General features: G+C 46.3%; 2 protein-coding genes across 2 annotated transcripts in view; one reads left to right on the forward strand and one right to left on the reverse strand.

The window, feature by feature from the left end:
* LOC141114265 (protein kinase C alpha type-like) overlaps positions 1-22543 on the forward strand; it is a 230229-nt gene that overhangs the window by 151712 nt on the left and 55974 nt on the right. The window contains exon 9 of the mRNA XM_073607850.1: positions 18705-19254. Coding sequence (XP_073463951.1) covers positions 18705-19254 — 550 coding nt within the window. The remainder of the gene's footprint in view (positions 1-18704; positions 19255-22543) is intronic.
* LOC141113825 (protein kinase C alpha type-like) lies at positions 14452-20859 on the reverse strand. The gene is made up of 3 exons (XM_073607139.1): positions 20708-20859; positions 18341-18475; positions 14452-14618 (listed from the first exon to the last, which is right to left on the reverse strand). Exons 1-3 carry the CDS (start codon positions 20836-20838, stop codon positions 14456-14458), a joined length of 429 nt encoding a protein of 142 aa, XP_073463240.1. The 5' UTR covers positions 20839-20859; the 3' UTR covers positions 14452-14455.

Below are 22543 nucleotides of genomic sequence, written 5' to 3' on the forward strand. Positions count from 1 at the left end.
TTTCCTGGAACTGTAAATAGTTTGTATACAAAGTATTCTTGTTTAGTAATACACATTATTATATTACTGGATTGATTCCTTTGCTTCACTACAAGAATTAGCAAAACAAGTGGTGTCTATGGTAACAGTGGAAGTTATCAAACCATTCACCAGCAGATCACTGACCTTCCAGAATCCTCTGCAGGCATCACTTAGATGGAAAAAAATTCAGCAATTAGCAACACAACTGTTTAAAATAAATGATGAAGTGATAGAGGGCTGGAGCGAGGAACAGGGAACATCATCCTCAACTATACAATAAGACTGGATGGAAGTATGGAAGGGTTTTCCTCTCTGCCTGTGACCCCATTCGGAAGATTTTCACTCACTTCCTGTCCTTGTGACACCTGTAGAAGAAATGAAAAAGCAGGTGCCACCAGGACGGGAAGTTACAGACATTTCCTAACCCTCCCCCACACTACTAAAAATGCTTTTATTTTGTCTGTGTGTTTTCTGACTCTATTTCCTGCCCAGTAATGCTGCACTGTGATTGGCTGTCCTCTCCTCCCAATATAAATCTAAATCAGACTGCTTAATCTGATCATTGCATGCAGTCTGTGTGTCTTATCCTTTCATCCGTTCAGCAGGGATACTGACTGCACTGCTTTATGTATAGAGGACAACTAAAGACAGAAATATTGGAAATCTGAAAGTCATAAGACAAATGCTACGACTGGGAATGTGACTGGATGGATACACTGTAGCTGTAGATTCACAGAAAGAAATTAATCAACAGAGAGAGGGAAAAGTCTGGCCGGAGGATACACATTTATTACTCCACTCATTTGTATAGCCGATTGACATAAAGGACCAGTTAATGGACCATAATTCAGATACTGGCTGTACTGGGATTATCTATTCTATGCACAACACATTGCTTGAACTGTGCTGCCACCTTGTGGACAAACACTATAATGGTAAATACCGCTCAACGTTTAGTAGATTTCCTGAGAGTAAACCCCCCCCCCAGGAGCAGCACCGGGAGAAGGACAACAAACACAACAACAAGGACAACGTCAGTGTCTCAGACAGACCAACCATCAGACATAAGTGCCCAATAATTCAGTGTTCAACCCTATCAATTACTTCCATCTCTTGAGGACTATTGATAGTTTCACAATCTCTGCCACCTGCAGTGATTATGAGGGGTTCCCCCCATCCCTGTGCTGAGTTCCCGGGTCTGTACACCCGCTGTGCCCATTATGAGGGGTTCCCACCATCCCTGTGCTGAGTTCCCGGGTCTGTACACCCGCTGTGCCCATTATGAGGGGTTCCACCATCCCTGTGCTGAGTTCCCGGGTCTGTACACCCGCTGTGCCCATTATGAGGGGTTCCCCCCATCCCTGTGCTGAGTTCCCGGTCTGTACACCCGCTGTGCCCATTATGAGGGGTTCCCCCCATCCCTGTGCTGAGTTCCCGGGTCTGTACACCCGCTGTGCCCATTATGAGGGGTTCCCACCATCCCTGTGCTGAGTTCCCGGGTCTGTACACCCGCTGTGCCCATTATGAGGGGTTCTCACCATCCCTGTGCTGAGTTCTGGGGTCTGTACACCCGCTGTGCCCATTATGAGGGGTTCCCACCATCCCTGTGCTGAGTTCCCGGGTCTGTACACCCGCTGTGCCCATTATGAGGGGTTCCCACCATCCCTGTGCTGAGTTCCCGGGTCTGTACACCCGCTGTGCCCATTATGAGGAGTTCTCACCATCCCTGTGCTGAGTTCCCGGGTCTGTACACCCGCTGTGCCCATTATGAGGGGTTCTCACCATCCCTGTGCTGAGTTCCTGGGTCTGTACACCCGCTGTGCCCATTATGAGGGGTTCCCACCATCCCTGTGCTGAGTTCCCGGGTCTGTACACCCGCTGTGCCCATTATGAGGGGTTCCCACCATCCCTGTGCTGAGTTCCCGGGTCTGTACACCCGCTGTGCCCATTATGAGGGGTTCCCACCATCCCTGTGCTGAGTTCCCAGGTCTGTACACCCGCTGTGCCCATTATGAGGGGTTCCCCCCATCCCTGTGCTGAGTTCCCAGGTCTGTACACCCGCTGTGCCCATTATGAGGGGTTCCCACCATCCCTGTGCTGAGTTCCCGGGTCTGTACACCCGCTGTGCCCATTATGAGGAGTTCTCACCATCCCTGTGCTGAGTTCCCGGGTCTGTACACCCGCTGTGCCCATTATGAGGGGTTCCCACCATCCCTGTGCTGAGTTCCCGGGTCTGTACACCCGCTGTGCCCATTATGAGGGGTTCTCACCATCCCTGTGCTGAGTTCCTGGGTCTGTACACCCGCTGTGCCCATTATGAGGGGTTCCCACCATCCCTGTGCTGAGTTCCCGGGTCTGTACACCCGCTGTGCCCATTATGAGGGGTTCCCACCATCCCTGTGCTGAGTTCCCGGGTCTGTACACCCGCTGTGCCCATTATGAGGGGTTCCCACCATCCCTGTGCTGAGTTCCCGGGTCTGTACACCCGCTGTGCCCATTATGAGGGGTTCTCACCATCCCTGTGCTGACTTCCCGGGTCTGTACACCCACTGTGCCCATTATGAGGGGTTCTCACCATCCCTGTGCTGAGTTCCCGGGTCTGTACACCCGCTGTGCCCATTATGAGGGGTTCTCACCATCCCTGTGCTGAGTTCCTGGGTCTGTACACCCGCTGTGCCCATTATGAGGGGTTCCCACCATCCCTGTGCTGAGTTCCCGGGTCTGTACACCCGCTGTGCCCATTATGAGGGGTTCTCACCATCCCTGTGCTGAGTTCCCGGGTCTGTACACCCGCTGTGCCCATTATGAGGGGTTCTCACCATCCCTGTGCTGACTTCCCGGGTCTGTACACCCACTGTGCCCATTATGAGGGGTTCTCACCATCCCTGTGCTGAGTTCCTGGTCTGTACACCCGCTGTGCCCATTATGAGGGGTTCTCACCATCCCTGTGCTGAGTTCCCGGGTCTGTACACCCGCTGTGCCCATTATGAGGGGTTCTCACCATCCCTGTGCTGAGTTCCTGGGTCTGTACACCCGCTGTGCCCATTATGAGGGGTTCCCACCATCCCTGTGCTGAGTTCCCGGGTCTGTACACCCGCTGTGCCCATTATGAGGGGTTCTCACCATCCCTGTGCTGAGTTTCCTCTATATTATCGGCTTTCTGCATTGTCCAGAATCAGAACTGTACAGATATTCGGTGAATTATTGACAGGCGGAAGATCTGATATGAGAAGGTGAAGGAAAATGACTTATCAATCATATCAAAATAATTTGGATCACAAACCTGAAGGACTCTCTGTAATCATATATATAATGCTGAGTACTTCCTGTAATAGTATTTTAAGTAACAGATTGTATTATAATCCTATGATATCTATGATATATATTTATCCTAGATACAGATGTATTCCGGTTTCTTTTCCAGATAGAAGTTTGTTGTGTTTTCACAATATAAATGTCTCAGAAGTAGGATGGAGAAATGATGGTGGAAGATTCATACAGAGATCCTTGGGTGAGGAATAAAGAATCGATCTCTGGATAAATCACAAACTCTATCACAAACATCACACGATTAAAATTATAGTACAATAAAGAACAATATCACACAAAATAGCGCACCTCGAGGAATATACCAAGGCATCCTAGAAATAAGATATCTAGATTATTCGAAGGATAAAAGATTATATCCCATATAGATTGACCTGAATAAATCCATTTTTTTCCCAGAAGACCTAATATAGGGATTCCTAGTCTTAGAGCGCCATCTAGTGAATTCACTGCTTCTGTAAACATGCTATTAATTGGTAATATTATTTCCCAATCAGTTACAAGTAAATATTTTAAACTACACCCTCTAGGCTAGTCCTTGGATAAAAGAATTTTAGGAATAAAAAGGGGAAGTTCAGAGAGAAAATGGAGCGCTCTCTTCTGAACATCAGCCCACCACAGATCATAATAGATCGGCTGATCATCATCCATCGATCGCATTCTCATGACCTTCAGATCAGGACACACACTCTACAGGTGATCCCATTTCCCCGCGGGTGGCTCCAAACTCAGCACAAATAACCTGATTGATAAACTATGATTTGATAATTACTTTGAGAAACTAGAAGACTAAATTTAAAGTGGTTGTAAAGCCTCAAGAATGTATTAGGGTAAAAAAAAACTTCTGTACTACAGCTCCCCCCAGAACCCCCCCCCCCCTTTTTTCTTACCTTAGCCCAACACGATCCAGCAATGTGCACGAGTGCAGCAGCTCCTGTCGCTGTCTCTCTGCTCATTGGACAGATTGATAGCAGCAGGAGCCATTGGCTCTCACGGCTGTCAATCAAATCCAGTGACGCAGGGGGGTGGGGCCGAGTCCCAATATCTGAGTCAATAGACGCAGTAGTGGGACTCGGGAGCGGCCCCGCACGGTTGCCCTCAGAGAAAGCGGCTTTCCGTGGAGGCACCTGAAGAGGAGGGGCCTGGAGCGCCGGTGGGGCACCCCAGAAGAGGAGGATCAGGGCTGCTCTGCGCAAAACCCTTACACAGAGCAGGTAAGTATAAGAACGTTTGTGATTTTTATTTAAAAAAAAACTACCACAAAAGATTTATTGGAATAAAAAGATTGCCAGCAAGCGAACACCCGTCCACTGAGAAAGCGTGATGACGCCAGCACGTCTGCCTCCCTACGCGCTTTTCGTCACAATCTGACGTCGTCTCGTGGGATGATCCTTTGTGGTACGGTATGCACTATGGAGTCTCTCTTTATATTTTCTGGGTAATACCTGAACTTACTCCTTGGTGGCTGATGCTCAAGTATTCCATGCTATTTGGTACTCTTCACAAGCTCCTTCCAAATACTAATGGGGGATAACCATCTTCCTTTTGGATAAAGGCCCTGGCAGGGTAATTAGCCCGCAGACTCCTTAAAGCTTGCCTTCTGGTAAGCGCACAATTCATGTGGTGGAGGTACACTGTCATCAAGAGGTGTTATTCTTTTTTTATTCTTTATTCTTTTTTATTTAGTTTCTATATTTTTTATTTTTCATTTTTACACTTATTTGGTCAGGTTTTGGTCAGCGATGCTACTTTGTATTGTTTATCTGTTTCTGTGTGTCCCTCACGGTTTAGCAGCTGCTCTTTATACAAAATTTTTTCCATTGTTTTATTATTAAATAACTTTTTAAATTCCAAAATCTACTTTTATAACAGCTAGAAGAACATGACATGGCCCCTCCTAGTGTCTGCATACAACGTCCATAGGACCTCCCAGAATGCCCCTCCTCCTCCATACGGCATCTGAACCATACGGTACACACACACACAGCTAGTAAAGGAAGGGGTTAACGGAGAGAAAGTTGGGTTATGACATCAGATTCATTGCACAGTCTGTACACCTCATACGGAGGACATGCCCATTCACATCCAGCAAGCCTGGACATGCAGAGTGTAGATGTCATTCTCCCCAACTGGAGGCAATCATATGTCCCTGAGAGAGCAAAACGCTGCACAGCATGCCATAGGGGAGATCATATATACTCCACACACCCACACACATGAAACACGGGGAGAGTATATATGTCAGTTGTATGGATCAGCTCCATACATAACTGGTGTGCTTTTTCGCTGAAAATTAAACGATTTTGTCTGTGGGTCATTCCAAAAAAGACAAAATAGACGGAACATACAAGGGCGGAGCGTGCAAGAGGTTATGAGGAAAATGGGGGAATAAAACAGGCGAAATTTATAACGACAGTAATATTAGGAAGAAGACATAATGCCAGTAGGTGGGCATACAAAGGAAGATCATTCGGGGGGGAGGGGGGGGGGGGGGGTTGCGGTCAGACTCAGAAAAATAGACCTTGACAAGATTATTATACTGATTGTATTCATTCATCTACATTTATAGTACAATGGAGTCATTCTCAGTATCAGAAACTGAAACTAGATAAAATACGATACAAATAAAGTACAAAAAAGATATAAATTTCGCCCTTTTTGTTACATGGTGCCAATTTCTGAAGGCAGACGTGTTCAGGGTTATTGTACAACCCCAATTCCAAAAAAAGTTGGGGCGCCGTGTAATATCTACATAAAAACAATGCAGTGATCTGCAGATCTCAAACTCATTTTATTCAGAACAGAAAAAAGAAAACATATCAAATGTCTATACTGAGATAATGGACCATGGGAAGAAAAAAAAAAACAAAAAACAAGATTGTGAAATTCATGGCAGCAACACGTCTCAAAAAAGTTGGGGCGGAGCAACAAAAAGCTGGCAAATTAAGTGGTACTAACAATGAAGAGCTGGAAGAACATTTTGCAGCAAATTAGGTTAACTGGCAACAGGTCAGTAACATAATTGAGTATAAAAAGAGCATCTTAGAGAGTCAGAGTGTGAGAAGTAAAGATGGGCAGAGGTTCAACAATCTGTGAAAAAGCTGTGAAGGGGGGGCAATTAGTGTGTATGGAATGAGCAGCTTCACACCTGGAAAGGCACCATCAATGCTGAAAGATGAATCCAGGTGTTAGAGCAGCATACGCTTCCATCCAGAGGGCGTCTTTTTCAGGGAAGGCCTTGCATAGTTCAGCAGGACAATGCTAAACTGCATACTGCATCTACGACAGCAGCATGGCTTCCTAGTAGAAGAGTCCGGGGGTTTCACTGGCTGCCTGCAGTCCAGACCTTTCACCAACTGAAGGAAAAATACAACAAAGAAGACCCAGGAATGTTGAGCAGTTAGAATCCGATATCAGGCAAGAATGGGACAACCTTCCTCTCCCAAAACTCCAGAAACTGGTCTCCTCAGTTCCCAAACATTTACAGAGTCTTGGTAAAAGAAGAGGGTAGGATACACCGAGCTAAACATGGCTCCGCCCCAACTTTTTTGAGACTTGTTGCTGCCATCAATTTCCTTTTTTTTTCCCTAAAATGGTAAATTTGATGGGTTTTCCATTTTTTATTGTGAGTAAAATCCGGGTTTATGACATTTGCAGATCACTCTGCATTCTGTTTTGATGTAGATTTTTACACAGTGCCCCAAACTTTTCTAGACCTGGGGTTGTAGTATGAGATTGTATTACCGCCCCCCCCCCCCCGTGGGTATAATATGCGGTGTTATCCAAGCAATGGTAACAATCACCCCCCCCCCCCCCCCCCCCCCCCCGGCCACAATGTAACATTTACTCCAATCTCTTCCCGGTCTGCGATCAGAGCCGACACGGCTCGTCCTTTCATTACCGCTTAGACATAACGATCGAATGTGGCGGAGGTGACGGTGAATTCCTCATCCCAGCGTGATCAACCTTCACTGATAGAATGAAAAGAAAACACAGCACAAGAACACAGTGTGTGACCGAGGTGAATTAGGGGGGTGAAGAAAAGGCCAATCAGAAAGGGGCTACCTTCAGGATGTAATTATTTTTTATATGACAGCTCTGTAAGAAAGGAAAACTGGCAGATTAGTCGGGGGACAGACATCGCACATCAACACACACACCACAGCGACCCCGTCGGGAGGCCAGGACCCTCCGGATAACCTTGTATCGGGAAATGCTGACTAGTGTAACATTCTCCTCCATAGATACAGAACAGAGAGCGATCCCTATAGGACAGGAAGGGTGTTATTGGTGGGATCACAAGAAAAATAAAACTAAAGCAGCCACCGCTTCAAGCATGTTGTTTTTGAGTTTAGATACATTTTAAGTAACTTATCTTACAGCAGACAAAAAGTAGAAATGTATCCCCCCCCGTGTCTCGTGCGTTTAATAGATCTCTATTGTTTCTGGTGCACCTTTTACATACAAAGTTACCAAAACTAATGATACAAAAGTAATAGAAAAAATAATAAAACAATAAATAAAAACTAACTGCAATGTGTGTGCGATCGTCTGTATTTGTTGGATGATGTGTCTTACACTAATCCCCCTCCCATGGAGATTCCATTTCTATCACAATGAATGGGCCGGAAAGCCTTCTGTATTTGTTTTAACTGTCACTGACTTGGGAAGATTGTCCCTTACGATCGTAGAAACTGCACAAGTTTAACGGGAATGCTGCTTAAGTGAGATTAATCCTCAGGAGGAGCTTTGTCTGAAAAAAAGTCCCCAAATGTGCGATACAAAACTCACCCTGTGTGCGTCCGGGGACCCCAACCAGCATGTCATACTGGGACACAATGGCTGTATCCGTGTCCCCATAGACATCAATGGGACGTTGGTATGAGGATGGACACAACACCTCTACATCCTGTGCCAGGAAAAGAGGGAACTGAATGGAGCACAGAGCTAATCACCCCATGTGAACGAGGCCTAACAATCCCTCCACTGGTCTCCATTCAGTGTCCTCCACCCCTCTCTACCAATCCCTCCACTGGTCTCCATTCAGTGTCCTCCACCCCTCTTTACCAATCCCTCCACTGGTCTCCATTCAGTGTCCTCCACCCCTCTCTGCCAATCCCTCCACTATTCTCCATTCAGTGTCCTCCACCCTTCTCTGCCAATCCCACCACTGGTCTCCATTCAGTGTCCTCCACCCCTCTCTACCAATCCCTCCACTGGTCTCCATTCAGTGTCCTCCACCCCTCTCTACCAATCCCTCCACTGATCTCCATTCAGTGTCCTCTACCCCTCTCTACCAATCCCTCCACTGATCTCCATTCAGTGTCCTCCACCCCTCTCTACCGATCCCTCCACTGATCTCCATTCAGTGTCCTCCACCCCTCTCTACCAATCCCTCCACTGATCTCCATTCAGTGTCCTACACCCCTCTCTACCAATCCCTCCACTGGTCTCCATTCAGTGTCCTCCATCCCTCTCTACCAATCCCTCCACCGATCCCTCCACTGGTCTCCATTCAGTGTCCTCCACCCCTCTCTACCAATCCCTCCACTGACCTCCATTCAGTGTCTTCCACCCCTCTCTACCAATCCCTCCACTGACCTCCATTCAGTGTCTTCCACCCCTCCCTACCAATCCCTCCACTGGTCTCCATTCAGTGTCCTCCACCCCTCTCTACCAATCCCTCCACTGGTCTCCATTCAGTGTCCTCCACCCCTCTCTACCAATTCCTCCACTGGTCTCCATTCAGTGTCCTCCACCCCTCTCTACCAATCCCTCCACTGGTCTCCATTCAGTGTCCTCCACCCCTCTCTGCCAATCCCTCCACTGGTCTCCATTCAGTGTCCTCCACCCCTCTCTGCCAATCCCTCCACTGGTCTCCATTCAGTGTCCTCCACCCCTCTCTACCAATCCCTCCACTGGTCTCCATTCAGTGTCCTCCACCCCTCTCTACCGATCCCTCCACTGGTCTCCATTCAGTGTCCTCCACCTCTCTCCATTCAGTGTCCTCCACCCCTCTCTGCCAATCCCTCCACTGGTCTCCATTCAGTGTCCTCCACCTCTCTCTACCAATCCCTCCACTGGTCTCCATTCAGTGTCCTCCACCCCTCTCTGCCAATCCCTCCACTGGTCTCCATTCCGTGTCCTCCACCCCTCTCTACCAATCCCTCCACTGGTCTCCATTCAGTGTCCTCCACCTCTCTCTACCAATCCCTCCACTGGTCTCCATTCAGTGTCCTCCACCCCTCTCTACCAATCCCTCCACTGGTCTCCATTCAGTGTCCTCCACCCCTCTCTACCAATCCCTCCACTGGTCTCCATTCAGTGTCCTCCACCCCTCTGTACCAATCCCTCCACTGGTCTCCATTCAGTGTCCTCCACCCCTCTCTGCCAATCCCTCCACTGATCTCCATTCAGTGTCCTCCACCCCTCTCTACCAATCCCTCCACTGGTCTCCACTCAGTGTCCTCCACCCCTCTCTACCAATCCCTCCACTGGTCTCCATTCCGTGTCCTCCACCCCTCTCTACCAATCCCTCCACTGGTCTCCATTCAGTGTCCTCCACCCCTCTCTACCAATCCCTCCACTGGTCTCCATTCAGTGTCCTCCACCCCTCTCTACCAATCCCTCTATTGGTCTCCATTCAGTGTCCTCCACCCCTCTCTGCCAATCCCTCCACTGGCCTCCATTCAGTGTCCTCCACCCATCTCTACCAATCCCTCCACTGGTCTCCATTCAGTGTCCTCCACCCCTCTCTACCAATCACTCCACTGGCCTCTATTCAGTGTCCTCCACCCCTCTCTACCAATCTCACCACTGGTCTCCATTCAGTGTCCTCCACCCCTCTGTACCAATCCCTCCACTGGTCTCCATTCAGTGTCCTCCACCTCTCTCTACCAATCCCTCCACTGGTCTCCATTCAGTGTCCTCCACCCCTCTCTACCAATCCCTCTATTGGTCTCCATTCAGTGTCCTGCACCCCTCTCTGCCAATCCCTCCACTGGCCTCTGCTCACCCAGAAAATACAATTCAAAATACTCACAACATATGCAGCAATTTACAACTCTCCTCCAAGATACATCACCGATCTCATCTCAAATATCACCCAAACCATCTTCTCTCCTCCTACTCTGTAGGTCCCTCGTCACCTTCTTCCATACTCCCCTCCAGGACTTCTCCTGAGCCTCTCCCATCCTTGTCAACTCTTCACCCCAATTTATCTCCTACTCTGACCACCGTTAGGAGATCCCTGAAAATTCATCTCTTCAGGGAAGCCCATCCCTCCACCCAATAAACTACTTTCTCATCAACTCATCCCCACTCAGTTATTTATCACCTCTCTTATCACTCGCCCATCCCTTTTAGATTGTCAGCTATCAAAACAAGCAGGACTCTTCTAACCTTCATATACTGAATTATATCTGTATATATACCCTCTATATATTTATCTCCTTTTATATAGTAGAGCTCTGTGTACACGGTTGGTGCCATATAAATCGTGTATATTAATCATTCTGACATCTGAGGGGATCTGTATGCTGGACATAAACTTCTTCTACTTTTTATCCATTTCCAATATTAAAAACAATCAAATGAAGCCGAACTTTCCACAGCAATCAGCCGCCCCGAATGCCGTGATTCAGAGCAATCACATGATTGGAGGGAGTCTTGGAGGTGATTTAGACCTTCGCCACGGCAGTCAAAAGGCAGTTTACATCTTTTTTCTATCACCATTTCTATAATTTGTTTGCTCAGGACCCGGGAAACAGTTGCTGATTGCTGATAATAATAATAATATTGCAATTGCTTCTGTCTTTAGTGTTGCCATTTCTATGGAGAGCATTAGCATCAGGTGAGATCGGGAGCGCTATGGGGACATCTAGTGGACATTGCTGGGTAATGCAGAGCTGTACGGAGTATATGAAGATATTGTGACAATGATGAGATCACACAGCGGAGAGGACAAGTCTCCATCAGAAGAAGAATCTGAGCATGTTGTAGAGGAGTATTGTATGACGTCAGCCTTCTGAGAACAGATCTATAATGACAGTGAATGGAATCTTCCAATGAACACGGCCGACACTTCTGTCCAACCAATCCAGAGAAAGTATTACATCACCTCTCAGAATCTCCCCTCCGAGTCCCATAATAAATCTCATCTCCAAGTTCAACGGATACCAAACTGAGGCCCTGTGCTTGCTTCATTCAACCCTTATGATGGGGCACAATTATAAATGATGGGGCACTATTCCTCTAACTGACACCAATGATAAGGCACTATTCCCCCCCACTGACACCAATGATGGGGCACTATTCCCCCCACTGACACCAATGATGAGGCACTATTCCTCCCCCTGATACCAATGATGGGGCACTATTCCTCCCACTGATACCAATGATGGGGCACTATTCCTCCCACTGATACCAATGATGGGGCACTATTCCTCCCCCTGATACCAATGATGGGGCACTATTCCTCCCACTGATACCAATGATGGGGCACTATTCCTCCCACTGATACCAATGATGGGGCACTATTCCTCCCACTGATACCAATGATGGGGCACTATTCCTCCCACTGATACCAATGATGGGGCACTATTCCCCCCACTGACACCAATGATGGGGCACTATTCCCCCCACTGACACCAATGATGGGGCACTATTCCTCCCACTGACACCAATGATGGGGCACTATTCCTCCCACTGACACCAATGATGGGGCACTATTCCTCTCACTGACACCAATGATGGGGCACTATTCCTCTAACTGACACCAATGATGGGGCACAATGACAATGATGGGGCACTATTCCTCCCACTGACACCAATGATGGGGCACTTTTCCTCCCACTGACACCAATGATGGGTCACTATTCCTCCCACTGACACCAATGATGGGGCACTATTCCTCCCACTGACACCAATGATGGGGCACTATTCCTCCCACTGACACCAATGATGGGGCACTATTCCTCCCACTGATACCAATGATGGGGCACTATTCCTCCCACTGATACCAATGATGGGGCACTATTCCCCCCACTGACACCAATGATGGGGCACTATTCCCCCCACTGACACCAATGATGGGACACTATTCCTCCCACTGACACCAATGATGGAGCACTATTCCTTCCACTGACACCAATGATGGAGCACTATTCCTCCCACTGACACCAATGATGGGGCACTATTCCTCCCAGTGACACCAATGATGGGGCACTATTCCTCCCACTGACACCAATGATGGGGCACTATTCCTCCCAGTGATACCAATGATGGGGCACTATTCCTCCCACTGACACCAATGATGGGTCACTATTCCTCCCACTGACACCAATGATGGGGCACTATTCCTCCCACTGACACCAATGATGGGGCACTATTCCTCCCACTGACACCAATGATGGGGCACTATTCCTCCCACTGACACCAATGATGGGGCACTATTCCTTCCACTGACACCAATGATGGGGCACTATTCCTCCCACTGACACCAATGATGGGGCACTATTCCTCCCACTGACACCAATGATGGGACACTATTCCTTCCACTGACACCAATGATGGGGCACTATTCCTCCCACTGATACCAATGATGGGGCACTATTCCTCCCACTGATACCAATGATGGGGCACTATTCCTTCCACTGACACCAATGATGGGGCACTATTCCTCCCACTGATACCAATGATGGGGCACTATTCCTCCCACTGACACCAATGATGGGGCACTATTCCTCCCACTGATACCAATGATGGGGCACTATTCCTCCCACTGATACCAATGGTGGGGCACTATTCCTTCCACTGACACCAATGATGGGGCACTATTCCTCCCACTGATACCAATGATGGGGCACTATTCCTCCCACTGATACCAATGATGGGGCACTATTCCTTCCACTGACACCAATGATGGGGCACTATTCCTCCCACTAACACCAATGATGGGGCACTATTCCTCCCACTGACACCAATGATGGGGCACTATTCCTTCCACTGACACCAATGGTGAGGCACTATTCCTCCCACTAACACCAATGATGGGGCACTATTCCTTCCACTGACACCAATGATGGGGCACTATTCCTTCCACTGACACCAATGATGGGACACTATTCCTCCCACTGACACCAATGATGGGACACTATTCCTCCCACTGACACCAATGATGGGGCACTATTCCTCCCACTGACACCAATGACGGGGCACTATAACTCCCACTGACACCAATGATGGGGCACTATTCCTCCCACTGATACCAATGATGGGACACTATTCCTCCCACTGATACCAATGATGGGGCACTATTCCTCCCACTGATACCAATGATGGGGCACTATTCCTCCCACTGATACCAATGATGGGGCACTATTCCTCCCACTGATACCAATGATGGGGCACTATTCCTCCCACTGATACCAATTATGGGACACTATTCCTCCCACTGATACCAATGATGGGGCACTATTCCTCCCACTGATACCAATTATGGGACACTATTCCTCCCACTGATACCAATGATGGGGCACTATTCCTCCCACTGATACCAATTATGGGACACTATTCCTCCCACTGATACCAATGATGGGGCACTATTCCTCCCACTGATACCAATGATGGGGCACTATTCCTCCCACTGATACCAATTATGGGGCACTATTCCTCCCACTGACAACAATGACGGGGCACTATAACTCCCACTGACACCAATGATGGGGTATTGTTTTTCTCCACTGATGACGGGACCTTTTCTACTCTCAATGGTCACAGTCGGCCCCCCTAAAGTCTGAAGGACAGTAAACTGACTCTCTACATAGAATGTCTGGAGATCCGGCCCTCGTTTATGTGATGAGTTCTGATCTTCAGGAAGAAGTCACTTCCATCCACTCAGAATCCCTTCACTTCATTGACTCAGCCATGTCCGTCCAATCCCGGCACAGCTGTGATACAGGAGGAGGAGCAATAATACAAAATGACACCCACAAAGCTGAAACACCTATAGAGAGAGAGCGCAGGCTGTACAACCTGCCGGCCTATGTGTGCGATACAACACCCCCGACCATAAGGCCGCTCCCTCCAGGGACATTACTAGAGGAAATCAAACATGAACATATAATAAAGCCCTTTGTGAGAAGTGTGGAGCGCAGCGCATGCAGACTCCGCCTACCTCAAACTTCTGGCGCAGTTCCAGGTTCTCGTCATCGGCCTCGGGGATGGGCACATTGTAATACTCGCCCTCCTCCTGGTTCAGCAGTTTGTACCTGAGAAGGGGGAAAGAAATATTCCCGGTCAGCCAATGTGACAAAGTTCAATACAAAAATCTACAAACGATCGTTTCCAATGGCATTGGAAGTCAAAGAGGGAGCTCGCCCACAGAAGCGAACGCACACCTAAGTCCCGCCCACATATGTAAACGCCGTTCAAACCACAGACGTGAGGTATTCGCCGCGTGCGTTAGAGCGAGAGCAATAATTCTAGCACTAGACCTCCTCTGTAACTCTAAAATGGTAACCTGTAAAAAAAATTGAAAGCGTCGCCTACGGAGAATTTTTAAGCGCCATTCCATGAATGTGCGCAATTTTGAAGAATGACATGTTGGGTATCTATTTACTCGGCGTAGAATCATCTTTTACATTGTGCAAAAAAGTTGGGCTGACTTTACTGTTTTGTTCATTTTTAATTCATGAAACTGTTTTTTTTTTTCTTTCCAAAAAAAAAAAAGCGTTTGAAAAATTGTTTTGCGCAAATACCGCGCGACAGAAAAATTTACAACGGTCGCATTTTTATTCCCTGGGGTGTCTGCTAAAAAATATATATAATGTTTGGGGGGGGGTCGGGTTCTGAGTGATTGTCTAGCAATGTAGGAGAGGAGTGTCAGAATAGGCCCCGGTACGGAAGTGGTTAAGTGGCAATTGCGCGGTCGTGCTACGTTGTACCCAAATTACATTTATATACGTTTTTTCACACAAACAAAAAACATTCTTTTTGTGATATTTGATCACTGCTGTTTTTATTTTGTTTTTTTGTTTTTTGGCAAAAAAAAGATCCAAAAATTTGGTAAAAACAACAGAATATGTTTCTGTTATAACACATATCCAATAAAAAAAAAAAAAATACAAAAAAATGTTTTTATTAATTTTGGTCAAAATTTATTCTGCTATGTCTTTGGTAAAAAAAAAAAATCCCATTAAGTGTATCTTGATTGATTTGCTTAAAAGTTATAACATCTACAAACTATGGGATATATACTGGAATTTTAATTTTTTTTATAATACTAATGGCAGCGATCAGCGACTTATATTGGGACTGCGATAGTGCGGCGGGCAATCTGACACTAACGGACACCGGGGGGAATGAACTGCCATTGACATCACCAGTGACACCAATACAGTGATAATTCTATACACTATCACTGTACTAAGGACACTGGTTGGGAAGTGGTTAACATCTAGAGGCGATCAAGGGGTTAACTCTGTGTACATTGTGCTGATTTTACTGGTCGCTCAGTTTCTCATCCCTGCATTGCATCCTCCCCCTGTACAGAGCTCTGGGCTGTGATTGGCAACAGCCGATCAGCAGGTCCCAGCTGTGAATTATTGGCCAGGACATACTGACAGGCTCCCACGGTGTGCAATCACAATGGGGGGTGCGCATGCGCACATGCCCTAAACCTGGAAGTAGGTAGCGAAGTACGAGTATGTGCGCTTTGCCTACAGTGCCCCTTTTGCCTGCAGTACATTGCAGGCAGCCCACCAGTGGTTACATTTCTATGGTAGGTGCCCATCGAAGGAAGCTCTGATATGTGGAAGACGCCACACCAAAGCTATAGAGATTCCTCCTCTGACTACACATGCAAGTCTACATATTCCCAGCACATCTATGAGTAACATGGGAAATGCAGAAATCCTTGAAGTTACAGGTTTAGGGGATGCCTATACATGGGGTTCTAGGACCAGCACAGTTTTCAAGGTGCAGCAGCATCATCCACAGTGAATGTTGGCAGTTTATATTTGGATTTATTTTGGATTTCTTAGCTTTGCTTACAGACAGCAACACCCCCAAACCACTTATATATAACTAAAGATTTCATTTTGGATGAAGTGGAGAGAGGGAATAGAACTCCTTTCCCTTTTTATTGCCACTGATGACGTCATTTCTGACAAAACACTTTGGGTGGAGCCAGAAGCTGTGATGTAAACATGCATATAAGCATTCTGGATATTGTAGTTTCAATGCAGCTTTTACTCGAGTGTTGGTGTAAGTGTTTTTAATAATATAATAATAGTTGAAGAGAGAATAGGGAGTTAATTTGGTCTGATTAGAGTAAACTAAGGGTTAATAAAGGGTTAAACCGAGGAATATTTTATTTAAAAAATATTGTTAAAAACAACTTTATTTCTTTATTTACTTTACTTGTTAGGTGGCTTTAACCACTTCAGCCCTGGACCATTTGGCTGGCCAAAGACCGGAGCACTGTTTGCGATTCGGCACTGCGTCGCTTTAACTGACAATTGCGCGGTCGATCGACGCTGTACCCAAACAAAATTGACGTCCTTTTTTCCCCACAAATAGAACTTTCTTTTGGTGGTATTTGATCACCTCTGTGGTTTTTATTTTTTGGGCTATCAACAAAATAATAGCGACAATTTTGAAAAAAAAACGCATATTTTTTACTTTTTTCTATAATAAATATCCCCAAAAAATATATATACATTTTTTTTTTAATTTCCTCAGTTTAGGCCGATATGTATTCTTCTACATATTTTTGGTAAAAAAAAAAAAAAAAAAAAAAAAACGCAATAAGCGTTTATTGATTGGTTTGCGCAAAGGTTATAGCGTCTACGAAACAGGGGATAGTTTTGTGGCATTTTTATTAATAATTTCTTTTTTTTTTTTTTTTATTAGTAATGGCGGCGATCAGCGATTTTTATCGTGACTGTGACATTATGACGGACAGATCGGACACTTTTGGCGCTATTTTGGGACCATGCGATTAAAAATGCATTGATTACTGTGTAAATGTGACTGGCAGTGAAGGGGGTTGACCACTAGGGGGCAGTGAAGGGGGTTAAGTGTGTCCTAGGGAGTGATTCTAACTGTGGGGGGGATGGGCTACGTGTGACATGACACTGATCACCGCTCCAGTTTATAGGCAGCTCCCACTGCTGTCAATCAAAGTAAGTGAGCCAATGAGGAGAGATAGGGGGCAAAGACCAGGAGCGCCGGCAAGGGACCGGAGAAGAGGAGGATCGTGTGTGCAAAACCATCACACCGACCAGGTTAGTATAACATGTTTGTTATTTCTAAACAACAACAAAAAAGCAAGACTTTAGTATCACTTTTACTGGCATTGTTTGCAGATCCAAGTTCATCCCTTTGATCTGCAGATGAATGAACAGAAAGATACAAAAGTAACAATGTTACATTTTATCTTTGTATAATCACGGTTTGAGCAGTGTTTATAAACAATGATTCAGACGGCTTTTCTGATAACTAGAGCTGAGTATACAGTGATCCCGGCTTTGAATAATTACAGCTGACAATTACTGTATACTTAGAGGGAACGGGGAAGGGCAACCAGTTCATTTGTTTTTTAATTTGTTTAATTTGTTTAATTTTAATTCTTGTTATTGTATATAATAATTTGCTGTTAGTCGTGAGTTCAGTTTGTTAATGTGTTTTGCTTTGTCCTTCGTTGAATATAATTGGATCTTGATAATTTCCCTTCGGGAGTAATAAAGTATTCTGAATCCTCTCTGAATTTTCATAACACTAATAAATACTAAACATTATCTATGACAATATGATCCGAGCGAAGTCTAATTCCTCTAATTCCACTTACTTCAAGTCCCCAATCTATAATTCTATCCTCAGTGCAGCCGCTGAAATATAAAACGTTCTCCATCCAAAACAGCATATATATATATATATATATAATACAACTTCATCAGAAATCAGAGATAATAATCTGTTCTACACTTACCAGCCACATGCCGGCATTTTTATGAGTTCTGACACTCCGAATGAGAAGGAGCCCATGAAATCATTCCTGGTAGTTCTGTCCCAGTCCCAGATTTCGATGGAGAGGCGCCGGTCTTTATCTGATGGTTTGAGTTTGCTGGAAGGTAGAGGAAGAAGGTGAGGAGCCACATTATAGATAACAGCAGCCTGAGGAGGGACATTTTCTGATAAATATCTTCATTTCATTTCCAGCTGAGCTCTTCTGTCAATCATGGAACATGACTGACACCCAAGAGATATCTCTCATACATTCCTCTCTGTCCTATCACAGCACCTTCCGTGCTGGCCTAATGCCTGACCTATGCTGATCCTCATCCTTCGTACAGAGTGATCTAAATTGTTACTACATCTTCCTACTGACCAAGTCTCCAACCCACCAAGTCTCCAACCCACCAAGTCTCCAACCCACCATGTCTCCAACCCACCATGTCTCCAACCCACCATGTCTCCAACCCACCATGTCTCCAACCCACCATGTCTCCAACCCACCATGTCTCCAACCCACCATGTCTCCAACCCACCACGTCTACAACCCACCACGTCTACAACCCACCACGTCTACAACCCACCACGTCTACAACCCACCATGTCTACAACCCACCAAGTCTCCAACCCACCAAGTCTCCAACCCACCAAGTCTCCAACCCACCAAGTCTCCAACCCACCAAGTCTCCAACCCACCATGTCTCCAACCCACCAAGGCTCCAACCCACCAAGGCTCCAACCCACCATGTCTCCAACCCACCATGTCTACAACCCACCATGTCTCCAACCCACCATGTCTCCAACCCACCATGTCTCCAACCCACCATGTCTACAACCCACCATGTCTACAACCCACCAAGTCTACAACCCACCAAGTCTACAACCCACCAAGTCTACAACCCACCAAGTCTCCATCCTAAAAGAAGAAATGTTAACAAACCCCAAAGATCCTTACACCTAACCCTAGTTAGGCTTCTCATCATACACCAACTAGGAGTGTTTTGGTGGTGCCCTTTATTATCAACTGCCCCAGCTTTAAGAAAGAATGAATGACAAGTAGCTACAGAAGGTGATCAGGTCTCCAAGTGATCAAGTCTCCAAGTGATCAAGTCTCCAAGTGATCAAGTCTCCAAGTGATCAAGTCTCCAAGTGATCAAGTCTCCAAGTGATCAAGTCTCCAAGTGATCAAGTCTCCAAGTGATCAAGTCTACAACCCACCAAGTCTACAACCCACCAAGTCTACAACCCACCAAGTCTACAACCCACCAAGTCTACAACTCACCAAGTCTACAACTCACCAAGTCTACAACTCATCAAGTCTCCATCCTAAAAGAAGAAATGTTAACAAACCCCAAAGATCCTTATACTTAACCCTAGTTAGGCTTCTCTCATCATACACCAACTAGGAGTGTTTTGGTGGTGCCCTTTATTATGAACTGCCCCAGCTTTAAGAAAGAATGAATGACAAGTAGCTACAGGAAGTGACCAAGTCTCCAACCAACCAAGTCTCCATCCTAAATGAAGAAATGTTACCAAACTCCAAAGATCTTTACATCTAACTCTAGTTAGGCTTCTCGTCATACACCAACTAGGAGTGTTTTGGGGTTGCCCTTCATTATCAACTGCCCCAGCTTTAAGAAAGAATGAAAGACAAGTAGCTACAGGAAACACAGACAATGACAGATACATTTGTGTGTTGGAGACTCTTCTGCAGCTTTTCTTAACCTTTTTAACACAGATGAGCCCTTGAAATAACTGTCCGGGTCTCAGGGAACCCCTGCATAAAATGACTATATCTACAATTCATGATACATTAATATGATGTCAGTGGGAAGAATGCTCCCTACACTTGTGGTTTAGCTATCATTTACAGATAGCTAAAAAGATCAATGGTGTCAGTGGGAACTTATTTGTGAGGCAGAAATTGTTTATTGCTCAAGGAACCCCTGGAGGAACCCTGGTCGAGAACATTGATCTACTGTAACTTCATCTGTCACCATACTTAACATCTTATCATCTCTGGCTCCCCAATAGACCAATGTCATTAATAAGTCTCCAAGGATCATGCAAATTTACATGACTCCCTCTGAACTCTACCACTGCCCAGTGTTCTCCAAATTGGACCAGCACCAACCCCTCTTCACCAGCCACCACCCATTCCCTCCCTCCCAATCCCTAGATAACCTCTGGAAGAACCCTGGTCGAGTCTCCAAGGATCATACAAATTCATATGGCTCCCTCTGAACCATTGTTCTCCAAATTGGACCAGCACACACCCACCTTTCCCAACCACTGACCCCCCCCCCTCACCCCAATTCTTAGATACCAATGAGAAGTGACGTACAAAGTGAAGGACTCGTTCCAGTGCGGGTTCAGCGTGGAGCGGATGGTTTTGGTTTTCTGTTTGCTTTCATTCTTGGGGTCGGGGATCAGTTTCAGTTTGACGTAGGGGTCTGACAGTCCGTTGGGGTCCATAGGGATGAGGTTCCTGGCATCGCGGACTGCAAAATAATAAAACGTTGGTGGGAATTAGTGGAGGTCCCAATCTTCATTCGTTGTCATTTGTGACAGATATACAGATATTAATGTAATAAAAAGCTACATTGTATATATCGAATGTTCAATGTTGCCCAATGCGTTAAATGTTGCAAATATATATTTTTTAAATGATTGTAAAGGCAGAAGGTGCAATCTATGCCTTGAAGATAAAAAGCCTTCTGTGTGCAGCAGCCCCCCTAATACTTACCTGAGCCCCCGCTAAGTCCAGCGATGTTGTAGGAATGTCTCGGCTGCCCAGGACTCCCCTTATTGGCTGAGACAGCAGCGCAACGCCATAGGCTCCCTCTGCTGTCAATCCAAGTCAGTCAGCCAATGAGAAGAGAAAGGGGGCAGGGTCAGGCCGAGGCTCCATGTCTATGGACACTGGGAGCTGTGACTTGGCTCGGGAGCCCCCATAGGAAGCTGCTTGCTGTGGGAGGCACTCAGCAAGAAGGAGGGGCCAGGAGCAGCGAAGTGGGACGCCCGAGGAGGAGGAGGATCCGGGCTGCTCTGTGCAAACCTACTGCACAGAGGAGGTAAATATAACATTTACTTTAAAAAAAACAAGACTTTACAATCAAGTTCATTATGAGAAAATACAAATGGTAAAAATATTTGTAACATCGAATGTTGGGTAAATATATAATGTAATATTTATCTGTTTCCAGCAGTTGGACCCTCAAGCTCCTTTTCATATGCTTACCAGGCTAATCCTAACTGCATTGCTGCTTGTTGTTTAAGCTAAAGTTCAGATTATACATACAGCTGAGTGCCTCACTTTCCTTTCTCCTTGTTCTGGTCATGTTGCCTCTGAACAGACTTTGAATTGAAGAGAGACCTTGTGACAGCAGCAGCCTATCTGCACTCTGTGCCGGCGTTTTCCCGCAAAATGCGCCTTTTCAAAAACGCAGCCTGCAGGGAATTCACAGGGTCTTATTAACCATAGGAGCACCCACACTGCGACTTTTCATGCATAAGGGGGGGGGGGGGTGCGATTAAGAATGAATGGCGATTCTGCAGAGCGGTGCGTTTTCACTGGGGGTGGGGGGGATCAATGCGACACCCGCAGCCACACGCAGATATGTGAACCGAGGGTGAAAAATACATTTTTTGCTACTCTGTGTTTCTGGGTGTTTATCGTTTGTTAATTTCGTTGAGCCTTTAAAGTTCAAAAAGTCGCAGCGATATGATGATGTCAGAAGAGAACGTATAACAGCGGCAAAGACAAGAGAACAATCAGAGCGGCTTCAAAGCAGAACTCCTGGCAGATATAAAGGAAACAAATGTAATGATTATTATATCAGAAATACGAGGGAGGCCCAGTACCTGGATGTGACCTGCTATCAGCCTCTTGCATTACCTGCACGGCAGGGCTGGAGTATGAAAGGAAAGCAGCAGCACAAGGAGCCAGTTAGTTCATGATTCATGTGCTGACAAGCTGATGAGAGAGCAGAGAGATGATCTCATCACTGCGCTGCTTCTTCATTCACTGTCCAGTCTAAGACTGGGTGGGGGCGGGTCCAGGAAAACCCAACAGAAATGGGTTGAAGAATGCCGGCCTCAGACTGAGGACATCTAGTGGCAGAAAAAAGTACTAGTGCTAGTTTTGTTATTTTATCATTAAGCCCCCATTCCCATCGGA

The sequence above is a fragment of the Aquarana catesbeiana genome, linkage group LG12 (assembly GCF_042186555.1).
Source record: "Aquarana catesbeiana isolate 2022-GZ linkage group LG12, ASM4218655v1, whole genome shotgun sequence".
Classification (NCBI taxonomy): Eukaryota; Metazoa; Chordata; class Amphibia; order Anura; family Ranidae; genus Aquarana; species Aquarana catesbeiana.